Genomic DNA, 13,921 nt, shown 5'->3' on the forward strand with positions numbered 1-13,921 from the left:
ATTATAACCTTTAGAGCACTTTCTTTTCTTTTCTTTTGTACAGTGACAATTACACATTTTGGGTTTTATTACTCCCACAGTTCTTATTACTTTTTTTGAAGAGAGTAAAACCAAATGTGACATATCAGAACAGAGTCAGTCAAATCAAAAGGATGGACATAATAGATAATGTAAAAACAAAATATAAGGTGATCCACAATGGTTACGATACTGCCTCTTGCTATTTTAAGAAGAATTGCCAGTTATAATAAAATTGAACAAAACAGTAAAGAATAAAACTAAAGCATTGGAGATATTACAGGACTTTAAAAGAAGATAATAGTAGGGGGCTGGGGATTTAGCTCAGTGGCATGAGCACCTGCCTTGCAAGCAGGCAGTCGTGAGTTCGATCCCTGGTACCGATAAAAATGAAAAAGACAAAAAAAAAAAAAAAAAAAAAGAAGAAGAAGAAGATAATAGTCAACCAGAATGGGCGTCATAATGAATCTTATTGTCTTCACAGTTGTTGCCCATACTTTTGAACTTGGTACTATCAAGCAAAGCAAAATAAGGGAAAATCAGTCAAAACAAGATGGTGAGGGCAATACAGGATTTCAAATAAAGTTAATAGGAAATCAAAGTAGGTTACTATAATGTATCCTGCTATTTTTATTTATTTTTCCCTTAATTAAAAAGATAAAAATAAAAAAGTAAATAATTAAAAAAAAGGGGGGGGATTGAGATAAGAGAGGGCATAACAACAGAACAGCACAGGTCAAAACATAACCATTTAAGCAAATGGTTTCACCACCAGATATCCTGACATAAAAGTAGTTACCATAGTGTCTCTTTCCTTGAAATCTTTGAGTATAACTTCGTATACTGTAGCATCAAACATACCAAGACAATGTAAAACCATTCAAGAGAATGACAGGATTACAGGGTATTTAGAATCAACTTACAGAAAATGAACAATGGTTTCTGTATAATCTCCTTGTCTATAAAAGTTTTTGTTTATATTATCACATATAATAAAATCTAATAAGATACAACATGTTAAGACTGATGGAGACAGAAGAGCAAAAGCTTGATGGGACTTCAAAACAAGGTGATATTAAATCAGCACTAGCTATTAGGATGTCTTGTTTTCTCCAAAATAGCTGTTTCTACCATCCAACCTTCTCTGCCTCATTTCTGTTGAGCTCTTTTTCTGTCATTAGTTGTCAGTTTGTCTTCTTCATTTTGCTTTCTGCTCCATTCATTGTGGCCTCTCTGCCACTGTTTCTGGAATCTTAGTATTTTTCTTTTTTAGAATATCTTGCAGTATTCTCTGTAGAACTGAACTGGTGATTGCAAATTCCCCTAGTTCTTCTTTATCCTGGAAGCACCTTGTTTTTCCATCAATTTCTAGGGACAGTTGTGCAGGATATATCAATCTTGGCTGGAGGTTATTATCTTTCAAAGCTTGAATTATTTGCCCCCACGCTCCTTGTGATTTGATGGTTTGTGCCGAGAAGTCTGCTGTAATTCTGATGGGTGTTCCCTTGTAAGTGATCTGTTTCTTGTCTCTGACGGCTTTTAATATTCCGTTCTTATATTGGATTTCTGGAATTTTGATTATTATATGCCTGGGTGTAGCTCTGTTTGGGCTGTAGGTGGCTGTGGTCCTGTATGCTTCATACATCTGAGTATCTTTTTTTTTTTTTTTTAAACTTTTTATCGGTACCAGGGATCGAACTCACGATCGCCTGCTTGCAAGGCAGGTGCTTATGCCGCTGAGCTAAATCCCTAGCCCCATACATCTGAGTATCTTTACCATTTGCTAAGTTAGGGAAATTCTCTTGGATTATTTCTGTGAATAGCTTTTGTAGTCCATTTGTTTGTGTCCCTACTTCTTCTTTTATGTTCTTAATTCTTTTTTTTTTTTGTCTTTCTCCTTTTCATCGGTACCAGGGATCGAACTTACGGCTGCCTGCTTCCAAGGCAGGTGCTTATGCCGCTGAGCTAAATCCCCAGCCCCAGCTGTTTGTTTTTTTGTTATTTTTTAAGAAGCTTTTCATTTCATGCTCCCATATTACAAATCTGCCCTCCAGTTCAGATAATCTATCCTTAGTTTCTTTCAAGCTGTTATGCCAGTTTTCGATAGTTTTTAGTTTCCTGGTAATCTCTTTGAACCTGCTTCACGTATTCTATGTTTTCTCTATTTTCTCCATCAAGCAATTCTCCCCTTTTTTTCTGTTCTTCCATTCCACCATCTGTTTTTTCTTGGGCGGTGCTTAGCATTTCTCTAACTATTCTACTTATATCTTGCTTCAGGTCGTTAATAACTTCATTCCTGAACTTGTCTATGAGGCTCCAGAGATACCGCTTTATATCTATTGGTGTCGTGTCTGCTGTTGCATATTTCTCAGGATTGGGGGCTGAGAACCCTTTCTTATTGCTCCCTTTTCCCATATTTTTTGTTTCTTTTATACAAGCCTATATAGGAGGTCTATTTTCTTTCTTTGTCAGTTACAGTTTGTTTGAATTGCGCCTGCTAGGTGTTCCTGCCCACTGCAGTGTACTAGGGAGACACAGACCTGGGCAGCCTATGCTAGGCCTGCCCCTCCAGGTCAGCCTACCGAAGGCTTCACTGCTAGGGTGCACCTCCAGGTGCTGGGACCTGGTTTGGGCTAGCCTGCTGGGTCTTAGTCAGCGGCATCACCCAAGCCAGGCACTCCCCACCAATCCCACTTGAGAGGGGAATATGTGGCTGAAGTCACTGCAGCGCCCTGTTCCGGCAAGTCTGCCCGGTCCCAGTATGTCCTTTTGCTGAAGCCTCCTAATCTATGGAAGGGTCCCCAATCCGCTCACTCACCGCAGGTCGATGCAGGGCTCCTGGCCAGTCCCGTCCTCAACTCCATTCACTCCTTCCCACTCTCAGAACTTTTGCACCTCTCTCCTTGCCATTCCGATTGGGACGCAGCAGCGGCTGCAGGAAATTCAAACCCTGGCTTCCAGTGGCATGGGCTCCAGCTTCCGCGCTGAGACCTTATGTGTTCCTGTTATATCACCGGGATTGCGTTTCCAGTTGGTTTCTCTTAGTTTAGTTCGTTCCTGGGTCGGCAAAGTATATCTCCCCTTGCTTAGGACTTCTTGCCCGGCACCATTCCTGGATTTTAAGTGTGGTTTCTCAGAGAGCCTCTGAAGCTGCTGCTCTCTGTCTGCTATGTTCTCCCGGAAGTCCGCAGTCTTTAACATTTGATAGCATACTGCTGGGAATGCAAGTTTTCAGGGGAGAAGATGAGGGTTTTAGAAACAGAAACAAGTAGAATGTGAGGTCGTTGCCTCTTCTGCTTCTGTTGGCTGGTGTGCTCTTTAATTCTGACTGCCTTGTATGGAACTCTTCTTTTCAAAGGAGACTTGATATAACTTCAGAAGAAGATTTAATTCCTCGTTTCCGGATTGCGTCTATCTCCAGGCCATCAGGATGTCGGGAGCCTCAGTGAAGGTGGCTGTTCGAGTGCGGCCCTTCAATTCTCGGGAGACCAGCAAGGAGTCCAAGTGCATCATCCAGATGCAGGGCAACTCGACCAGTGAGTACCCGCTGGCTGCTGTCCCTCCCCTCTTCCCCTGCGTCCCAAGTGAGCGCTGTGGGTCGGCTCTGACTTTTCATTCTGAAGGACCCTTGAGCGCCTCCTGCTCTCCACTTTTTGCTGCAGGCTCTTCGTGCTTCGTTTTCTACAGTTAACTTTTATACAGTGTGCTGATTATTGAACTTACAGTTTCTTTCTTTGAAAAATACATGAATTATAATTAGTTTGGAGGCATTTTTGCCTGTTGGCATTAATTCTAAAAATGCTGGCATATGTTGTAGTAAGTTCTCTTTTTTTGTGCTGGGATGCAGCTTACAACCTTGTGCTTGCCAGGCAGGCACTTACATTATTGAGCTAAACCTCTGGCCCTGTAGTAAGTTCTTTTAAAGGGTGGATTTTAAGAAATTCTGGGTCTAGAGCAGAAATTGACTTTCTCTGTAATCTGTTTGGTATTGTCAGTGCCTCTTGTCTACCTTGAAGAAATCTCCACTATTGTAACGATGTATTTCCATTAATACTTGGGATATTTATTACGTTTTCATGCAGGAAATTGTATGAAAACCATTTTTTTTTTTTTTTTTTTTTGTCTTTTTTTTGGGACGGGGTCTCGCTATACAGTTCAGGCTGGCCTTGCGCTCACTTTGTAGCCCAGGCTGGTCTTGAACTTGCAAGAATCCTCCTGCCTCAGCCTCCTGAGTGCTGGGATTACAGGCATGAGCCACCACGCCCAGCCTGAAAACCTTTTAAGTAGAAAATGGGTATTAAAAGGCCATATTCAAGAAATCAATATATCAGTAAATAATAAAAGTAAATGAATGATTTCTGGTGATGTCTGACACTGTTCTTTATCTTGAAGCTAATTTGTTCCAAGATGTCCACTTTATTTTTGTTTTTGAGCCAGGGCCTCGCTGTGTAATTCAGGCTGCTCTTGAGCTGGCTGTGTAGCTGGAGAGCCCAGCGTGGTGGTGTGTGACTGTAATCCCAGTACTGGTGAGGCTGAAGCGGGAAGAGTACCACAGGTTCGAGACCAGCCTGGGCCATGTTGTGAGACCCTGTCTCCAAAACAAAAAAAAAGGAAAAGAAAGGAAACTGAAGAGAAAATTCAGATTCCTAGTTGAGAATAAAGCCATAAAATTTTAGAGTTGACTGGAATATAAATTTTTGCTTATTTCTCACAGAAGTCTCTATAGTTACTGGGAATATGGATGTGTCTCTTGATGAAATACTAAAGGCAAAATGTCTGATGTGTATTAAAAGTTGTGAAGTTTGATGAGAGCAGGTGGTACATCCCGGAGACCTGTGGAGTCCCTCAGGCGCAGTGCGGAACTCCTGATGAGCACAGGCTGAGGGGCTGCTCCGTCCTCCTGTCCTCTCTCTCCCACCCACCTGAGCATCTTCTTTAACATGTGTGGGGGTGGTGGTCACCGAGGTCCCCACACTGGGGGGGCCTGCTCTGTATGGACTGCTTAGTTTATGACAGGATTAATGACAAAATAAGCTTAATACAGGATAAAAGTGATCAAAGTTCTAATTACCATAAGAAGGGGCTTTAAACAGTGCAAATGTGAGCTGACAAAGGATAAATCTAAGGATTCACTGATGACGTGGTGTTTAAGCTGGACTCTGAAGAATGAGTAGGACTTTAACCATACCCAGTATACTTGGGGAAAATTTAGAATTGTAGCTTGTTCACGGCAGTGTTAGGAATAGTTAGTTGGATTTTACAACAGCTATAACACATTGTATTTCTCAATGTAAAATTTCAGCAGGAGAAATTTGTGACTTTTAATATTAGTATACTAAAAAAACTCATTTGATCAGGCTTGGAAAAATGAGAGTATTTAAGGAGAATACTTTATCATGGTTCAAAGAGTTTGGGGTCATTTTGTTGTTTTTGGAAGGATATCTTATACAGCAGCTCATGATGTGAGAACTTGTATTTTATATAAGAAACTTCCCTCTGGATTTTTGTTTTGTTTTGTTTTTTGAGGCAGGGTCTCACTGTGTAGTCCAGGCTGGCCTTGAACTCATTATTTAGCTCAGACTGGCCTTGAACTTGCAGTAACCCTCCTGCCTCAGCCTTCCAACTGCTAGAGTTACAGGCGTGTGTGATCGTGTCCAGCTACATTTTGAAAATACTGTACCATTGTTGCAGAAAATGAACAGAGTATGACATAGCCATGCGTGTGAACTGTGTGCTGGCCAGCTGTTCTGAGTTCCACGCACAGGGGATACAGCTGATTGCAGATGGAAAGCGATGAATGTTCCTGCCATAAGTTCTCTCATGAAAGAAGAGAGCAGAACGCTTGAGGGAGTGTGCAGAGTCTGAAAACTGAGTAGTAGCCGTTTGAACACTTTCTGGTCCCCCAGGAAAGATTTTCCATGCACAGATAAATGTTACTGCTTTGACATTTTGGAGTCCCAAGCACATACGGCTTTGTTCAATAGTATCTCATTATAGTCCAAGCTTCTTCCACTTTGGAAGCATTTTTTATTGTCTAATTATTTTGCTTTTAAAAAGCTGCACATATTTATGGTTAGTTTATATTGTAAATCTGGAGATAATAAACCTACATAAATTTCCCAGCGAAACAGAGGTGGGTAAAAGCTGGTTTTATCACACGCTGCAAAAGGTACTTCGCTGGGGGATTAACCCAGTGTCTGTTTTGTCTGTAGTTGTAGGATTCTGTTTCTCACCTTTGTTAAGTTCATTCACTTATGGTCTTCACTGCCAGCGTCTTCTGTGTTTTTTTTCATTGTATAGTCTCAGTGGGACAGAAGTAACCTTATTTTTTGTTCATTGCTTACACTGTGTGTTTTTTTTTTTTGTCTTTTTCCTTTTTATCGGTACCAGGGATCAAACTCACGACTGCCTGCTTGCAAGGCAGGCATTTATGCCACTGAGCTAAATCGCCAGCCCCTCCCATTCAGTTTTTAAAGCAGCATTTGCCTTCTTTTTCCTCATACTCAAAATATACTTTGTGTTTTCTTCTATATATATATTACAGTTTTATTTAGTATTTCATGGCTACTCTTATAGTAGCTTACTAACATTCTGGAATGTATCTACATGTAAATTGTTTCCTCTGCTAGGGTAAAGTTTATGTTCATAAAGGCATCAGGTTGTGTCCTGTTGCAGGCGCGATAGCAGGCTTTCTTGCTTGCTTTCTATTGTTTAAAACTTTTTGTTGCCTGTGATTACATGGGCATAATATATCAAGACATTTTTGTGTATGTGTTCAGCTTCTGTTGATCCTGTTGATTTCAGAAATGAAGATGACTTTGGCATCTGTCTGTAGAGGGTTGAGCTGGGCATGGTGGCACACACCTGTGATCTCAACATTCAGGAGGCCGAGGCAGGAGGATCACAGTGAATTCAAGGCCAGCTGAACTACATAGTGAGACCCTGTCTCAGAAAACAAACAGACAACAGAGGGTTGCTTGGTGATAGGAATAAACCCTTATGACTGTTGGCACTAAAGCCATTTGTTTTGGGCATGCCCTACGGTTCCTGCTGTGGAGATTATATTCACAGCACTGCACTGAGCACAGTGGAGGAGGAGATACCTTTTGGTTGCCCCAGTCAACAGGAGGACTCCTTATGCAGTAGTAGTGGCTTTCTGTCTTGTTACTGTTGGGTGTCTATTAAGAAAAATCTGTGTTCGGCCAAAGACTGTAATTGTCGTGCGTGCTGCCCACTGCTCAGCAGGCAGGGCGAGGGGCGCACTAAAATTTCCCCTCCGGAGCATTCTGTCTGCCAGGATCTCCTGGCCCGATGGGCCATGCTGGTCAGCAGCTTTTCACTTCGCGAGATGACCTCACAAGGAAGAAGCAACCGGACAGAGATAGGAGTAATGCTGAGATTGTTTCGTGCTCTTTGCGCTCTCCTAAAATTGGTGTTCAAGAAATTGAACTGATTTTACCTTTTTTGGTCATTATTATTAACATTTTTCATAATCAGCAGCAGCTTCTCTCCGTAATCCCTGGCCCAGTATTCTGTTTCAGGGCCTTTGGAGTAGAACGGAGTAGGGCTTGCAGTCCCAGGAAGCTGACTTGTTTGGAGAGTCTCAGTTTTTGGTTTTTTTTTTTTACTTTTTTTTTTTTTGTCTTTTTCATTTTTATCGGTACCGGGGATCGAACTCACGACTGCCTGCTTGCAAGGCAGGCGCTTATGCCACTGAGCTAAATCCCTAGCTCCGAGTCTCAGTTTTTGTAGCAAGTAAGAACCTGTCGAGCGTCTTCAGGACCAGGACGGCTCCTCTGCTCACGCCGAACAGGTGGCCTCTGGTGTTTACTGCTGGCAGCTTTGCACGCTCACTGTCCGGCTTTGACTCCTCCGAGGCACAGGCTCGCTGGTGCCCCCAGCACAGGCCCTGCCTCAGTTCACTGTCTGCTTCAGGACAGTCCGTTGGCGGTGAGAGGTATCGGTGTGGCCTGAATTTCAAGATAACATTTCAAGACAGCATCATGGAGAACTCAGAAAGTGCAAAGGAAAATCATTTCTAACCTTGCCATTCACACCTTGATATGTACTCTGTTCTTTTCCGTGCCCTTGACACATTACTAACATTTTTGTTGTATTTGGGTTACAGTATATTCACTGTTTTTAGCTTAGTTTTTTCACCTTCTAATCTAATATTTTAATCTAGTTATTTTTCTACATGACTTAGCAATTATGTAAAACTTTGTAATATGAAAAAAAACCCTTTGTAATACGAATGTGATAATTCTTGTTTTGTTGGATTTTTCTTCTATTTAATGTAATACTCTTTTTTAAAAACTAGGAATTGAATCAGTGCTATATCCTGAGTCTTTCTTTATTTTAAAACTTTTTATGTATGTATGTATGTATTGTGGCACTGGGAGTCAAACTCACGACCTTGTGCTTGCCAGGCAGTCACTGTGCTGCTGCGGTGTGACGCCAGCCTGTTTGTGTATTTTGAGATGGGGTTTCACTGAGTTGCCTGGGCTTGCTTTAAACCTGTAAATCTTTTTTTTTTTTTTTTTTGGTACCAGGGATCAAACTCACGACTGTGCACTTGCAAGGCAGGTACTTATGCCAGTGAGCTAAATCCTGGGCCCTTAATTTGCATCTCTGGAGTGACCAGTGATGTTGAGCAATTTTTCATATATTTGGTTTTTTTCTGCTTCTTCATCTGAGAAGTATCTTTTCATTTCAGATGCCCATTTTTGGGTTAGGCCTTTAAATTTGATTTTTATTTTTTTATTTTTTGTAGTTCTTTATATATTCTAGACGTTAGTCCTTTGAGGAACAGCTGGCAAAACGTTCTTTCTGGACTGTGGGCTCTCGTCACTCTTGGTGGTTTCTCTTTAATAGGATGACATCCCATTGTCGATTCTTTGGGCTAGTTCCTGTGCAGTCAGGATTTCGTTTATAAAGTCTTTGCCTGTCCAGCATCTTCAAGAGTTCTACTATTCTGTTTTCCAGCAGATTTTGTGTTTATGTTTTAATAGTTTAGATTTGTAAAATCCATTTTGATTTTAATTTAGTGCAGGGTGAAAAATATGGGTCTCATTGTAGGCTTCAACTTGTGGAAAGTCGATTTTCCAGCACCAGTTATCGAAGAGGCTTTTCCCAGTGAATGTGTTTATTAGCTCCTTTGTCAAATATAAGGTAGTTGAGTGTCCCCCAATTCCAATATTTTCCTTTAAAAAGTTTCTTTACAGATGTCTAAAGGGGAAAAAAAAATCAGTCTTTTTTTTTTTTTAAATGTAGTTACAGGTATTTTTTGTTGTGTTGGGAATTGAACCCAGCGCCTCACTTATGCTACACAAACATTCTACCACTGAACTACATTCCTGGCCCTAAAAATAGGTTTTAATAATTGCAACAGGCATTATAATCTGTAGTGTTTCTAGATATAAACCAGTTTAAATTTTATATTGACCTAGATGCACTATAGCAAATAGTGCTGAAGAGGGTTCCATAAAGTTGGAAGACCAGAAAATGTCATGGAAATGACTTTAAATATTGTTTTCTTCTTTGATGGGTTTAAAATTTGTTTGTTTGTTTAGTGGTACCTAAGTTCAAAGCCAGGGCCTCAAGAATGCTAGGTTAAGTTCTCTAAGCTTGCTAAGGATATACTGTAAGCGTGCTAGGCAGGTACTCTAAGCGTGCTAGGCAAGTACTCTTAAGCATGCTAGGGAAGTACTCTAAGTGTGCTCGGAAGTGGGGAAGTACTCCACTTCCCCACTTCACCACCACTGAGCTGCATCCCCAATCCTTGGTTTATTATCACCCCCACCCCTCCCAGGACCTGTGCACTGAGTTACATCCCCATCCCTTTTTTCATTTTTTAGTTTGAGACAGGATCTCTCTGGGTCACTAAGTTGTCCAGGCGCCCGCTATACTTGCAGTCCTCCTGCCCCAGCTTCCCAGAGTACTGCAATTACAGGCATGTGCAATCACACCTGGCTTATGGTTTGTTTTTTCCCCTAGTACTCGGGATCAAACCCAAGGCGTTACACTTGCTAGACAAGTGCTCTGCTGTTAAGCTGCATTTCCATCCCCTGGTTCATTCATAAATAGATTATATCATTACAGTTAATCCACAAGCTGACCCAGTTAGATCTACTTGCTTTTTTCCTGAAGGACAAGTTGAAGTTAACTAATTCTTTTGAGAAATATCTTTTTTTGTTTGTTTGTCTTTTTCTTTTTTATCGGTACCAGGGATCAAACTCACGACTGTCTGCTTGCAAGGCAGGCGCTTATGCCGCTGAGCTAAATCCCCAGCCCCCAGTTAACTAATTCTTTAAGATAGTTTGATTCCTTAGTGTCTTTTAGCAATAGAAGTGACCTTCTTCAAATGAGTGCTTTCTTATTTATCTCCTTCCTCTCTCTCTCTCCTTGTCCTGCTCTTTTTCTTCTCCTCCTCCTCCTTGGTTAGAGATTTAACCCAGGGAGACGGTCTTCCACTGAGCTACACCCCAGCCCTTTTCACTTTCTGTGCAGAGACAAGGTCTCACTAAGTTGCTCAAGCTTTTGATTCTCTTGCCTCAGCCTCCCAAGTACCTGGAATTATGGGTGTTCAACACCATGCCTGGCATGAGTGCTCTATTTGAATAATAAGTATTTCCTACCATTTTGTCCCAGTAGTCTAGTGTGCATGTCTTAATGCACATACCATTCTAAATAGCTCTCTCGGTTGTACTGGGATGTGTGTGTCTTTCTCCTGGGAAAGGCTGCGAGGGTAGGGACCGTGTGTCTGTTCCCAGTGAATGGCTTAACCGTGTGTTCTCAGTGAACGGCTTAACCGTGTGTCTGTTCTCAGTGAACGGCTTAATGCCTGTTATTTAGTAAACATTCAATGAGTGGGGCTGGGGATTTAGCTCAGCGGCATAAGCGCCTGCCTTGCAAGCAGGCAGTCGTGAGTTCGATCCCCGGTACCGATAAAAAGGAAAAAGACCCCCCCCCAAAAAAAAAAAAAAAACATTCAATGAGTGAATGGATGAATCAGTTAACATAAACTAAGATGTAAATATGTATACAGGAAAAATTCTTCTTTTTCTTTTCACTTGAGTTAACACTAATATGTTATGGTAAAGTACCCACTATCGTATTAATTAAACTCCTGAGTGTATCGAGTACAGTCTTAAGTCTCCTTCAGACACACGGTTTCCATGGGTGTATAGCGTACTTTAGTTAATTCCTTCTCAGACCCTTGAGCCTGAGACCCACCTCGGAAGGCGTGAAGAAGAATGTGAGGCCGGGTGGAGGGGTGGGAATGGTCAATGAGAGACAGTGCGCTCCTGACTTCCTTCCTCTTGGCCTGCAGAACATCTCACACTCGGCTTTCCCAAGGTGGAGTTCCTGAGGGCTTCTTACAGTCTGGCTCCTTTGCTGTCTCCTTCAGCTCAGTTCTCGGCAACTCCCTCTGTGGTTGCTGAAGGCAAAACTCTTGTAATCATCCTGACTTCTCTCCTTGCAGTGCACAGAGCACCCTAGAACCTGGCTGCTGTGCACATCTGCGGGCCCCTCACTGGTCTCCTTGCTTCTCCTGTGGCCTCAGCAGTTGGTTCTCAGCAGTGGGTGTGATCCTTTTAGACAGAAGACAAACCACTTTTTGCCTTGAACTCTGAGATAATTCCCTTGTCTTCAGAACTACAGCTAAAGTTTGTATGACCTCCATTGTGTGAAAGCATCATAGTGTCCCTGGTCTGTCACCTAATGGTCTGCTGGGTGCATTCGCCACTCATTAAATTTCAGGGTGGTAATGTAGCTCAGTGCCGAGTGTGAGCTTAGTCTGTGTGAACCAAGCCCGGGTTCAGTCCCCAGCAAACCCCCCCCCCCCAGATGTAGCTCTTTCATAGCTCCACGGCACTGTTGCATTAATGAACTGTGCTTTAACTGACCTTTGTTACTGGACTCTTGGAGCTTAAGTTCTTTGCCTCTGAAATGGAGATGCTGGTTGGCGTGTAGCTCGGTGGGGGAATGTTGGCTTAGTGTGTAGGAGGCACAGCGTCAGTCACGGCACCAAAACAAGAAACACAAGAAAGGAAATGTAGAGGCTGGGGATTTAGCTCAGCGGCATAAGAACCTGCCTTGCAAGCAGGCAGTCTTGAGTTTGATCCCCGGTACCAATAAAAAAAAAAAAAAAGAAAGGAAATGTTCAGCCTGCTATCCCAGGGTCATTGTAAGGAACCAGTGAAATATGTATAGGGCTTGAGAGGGCATTGGAAAAGTTATCTTTTGTGGTTAATTTTACTACCTATTTTCAGTGGGAATGTTTAACTTATCATTAAGTTTGATGGAGCTTTTTGCTTTTGTGTATTTGGAGCCGCTATATGTTACATTATAGAATTTAAAATTCTTTAGCCTCTTAAATAGTTTTCATACCAAAATAGCTAAGAGAGACAACTGGGCAAAATCTTACAGAAAGGGTGGCTCTCTCCTCGCTGTTCTGTGTTCCTATTCTAGCCCTTCGAGGCTGCTCCAGTTGCAACCCCAGCTGTGTTCAAGCTGCCTTTATAGTGCTTTTGCTGCTTTCTCATAGGAGAGAGAACCACAACCAGTGGTTTTTGCTGTTGTTGTTATTGTTCCCTTTTAAAAGTCCATCCCAGGCCAAAAAAAAAAGTTGGGGCTGGGGATTTAGCTCAGCGGCATAAGCGCCTGCCTTGCAAGCAGGCAGTTGTGAGTTCAATCCCCAGTACTGATAAAAAGAAAAAAGACAAAAAAAAAAAAGTCCATCCCAGGAACATGGCGCTGATTGCTTTTGGTGTCTGCTCAGTGGAGTTTGAAGGGCCATGATGGGAGCTGGCCCCTCTGCAGAGCGGTTACTGCTGCTCAGGCCTGCATCAGGCACAGGTGGGAGCCTCGGTCTGTCGGATGTGCTCTGCTCCGACAGCAGGCGAGGATCTGTTCTTAGCTGTACCACCGAGGGGCAGGGGCGAAGACAGGGAGCATACAAGGGGTGGAAACAAGAGGTGTGAAATTAGGTGTTCTAGTGTCTGCAGGCAGTCAAGCTTGTTATTCAGCACGCACAGGCTGCAAGGCACTGTGCTGTCAGAGGTTTTGGTGTTGTCATGCCTGTGCTTAGATCATCGGCTGAGTGATGGCTGTTGGGAAGCAGCCCCCCGGGGAAGGTGGAGAAGTGGACAGGACCTAAGGGGCCCTTTGTCACAGCACCACAGAGACAGGAAGGGCAGGATGAGCTGGAGCCGCACAATGAGGAAATGATTTAACTGCACTTACTGTTTCCTTGGACATTGTTTTGCTCTCACACTGGAGAGTTCCTTCCATTGTGACTCAACCAGAGAAAGCAAAATGGGTAGAGAGAAAGGCAAAAATCTTTATTTTTAAATTGCCTTTTATTGCAGAAAAATACCATGATGAACAATCAACAACCAGTTAAGCTGTGCCAGGCGCACTCAGGCACTTAAGGATTTTAAATTCTTCATTTCTCACAGTAAGGGACCTCAGATTTTCTTCACTTCTAGGAGAAGGCCTCTGCGGAGAGATGCCGGCTCACGTGCCTGGACTGTCGCATCTGCAGACTGGGAGAGCTAGACTGGCCCAGAGCCCGGACTCTTGTCCTCCCGTTTGCCACCTGTTGCTGCTCCTGTGGTTCCTGATTTAGTGCTCTGTGCCGCAGTGCTGATGTCTGTGTCTAACAGGAAATGCAGCATTCCGGTGTCTCTTAATAGAAATCATGGAAAACGGGGTGGGGGTTATGATTAGTTCAGGAGCCTTTGGGCCACATAGATTAAAAGAGATCTAGGACTTCCAAGTCATTTCTCTTTAATAAACATTACTCAGAATTTGCTTAGGGAGAGCAGCATTTGTTGTTGTTGTTAATTGGGACTTTGAAAGCATTATAGCTGGCATATTTTATATCAGAGTGACACTG

The 13,921-nt window shown here is 42.6% G+C and overlaps 1 protein-coding gene across 23 annotated transcripts in view; it reads left to right on the forward strand.

Moving 5' to 3' along the window:
• Positions 1-13,921, forward strand: part of Kif1b (kinesin family member 1B) — a 140,647-nt gene that overhangs the window by 15,228 nt on the left and 111,498 nt on the right. For all 23 annotated transcript variants that reach the window (XM_063235480.1, XM_063235496.1, XM_063235493.1 and 20 more), the window contains exon 2: positions 3,377-3,554. In XM_063235480.1, coding sequence (XP_063091550.1) covers positions 3,449-3,554 — 106 coding nt within the window. In that variant the 5' untranslated portion in view covers positions 3,377-3,448. The remainder of the gene's footprint in view (positions 1-3,376; positions 3,555-13,921) is intronic.

This window comes from Cavia porcellus, unplaced genomic scaffold (assembly GCF_034190915.1).
Source record: "Cavia porcellus strain 051 isolate PalLab524CR breed Dunkin Hartley unplaced genomic scaffold, mCavPor4.1 scaffold_25, whole genome shotgun sequence".
In the NCBI taxonomy this organism is placed as follows: domain Eukaryota; kingdom Metazoa; phylum Chordata; class Mammalia; order Rodentia; family Caviidae; genus Cavia; species Cavia porcellus.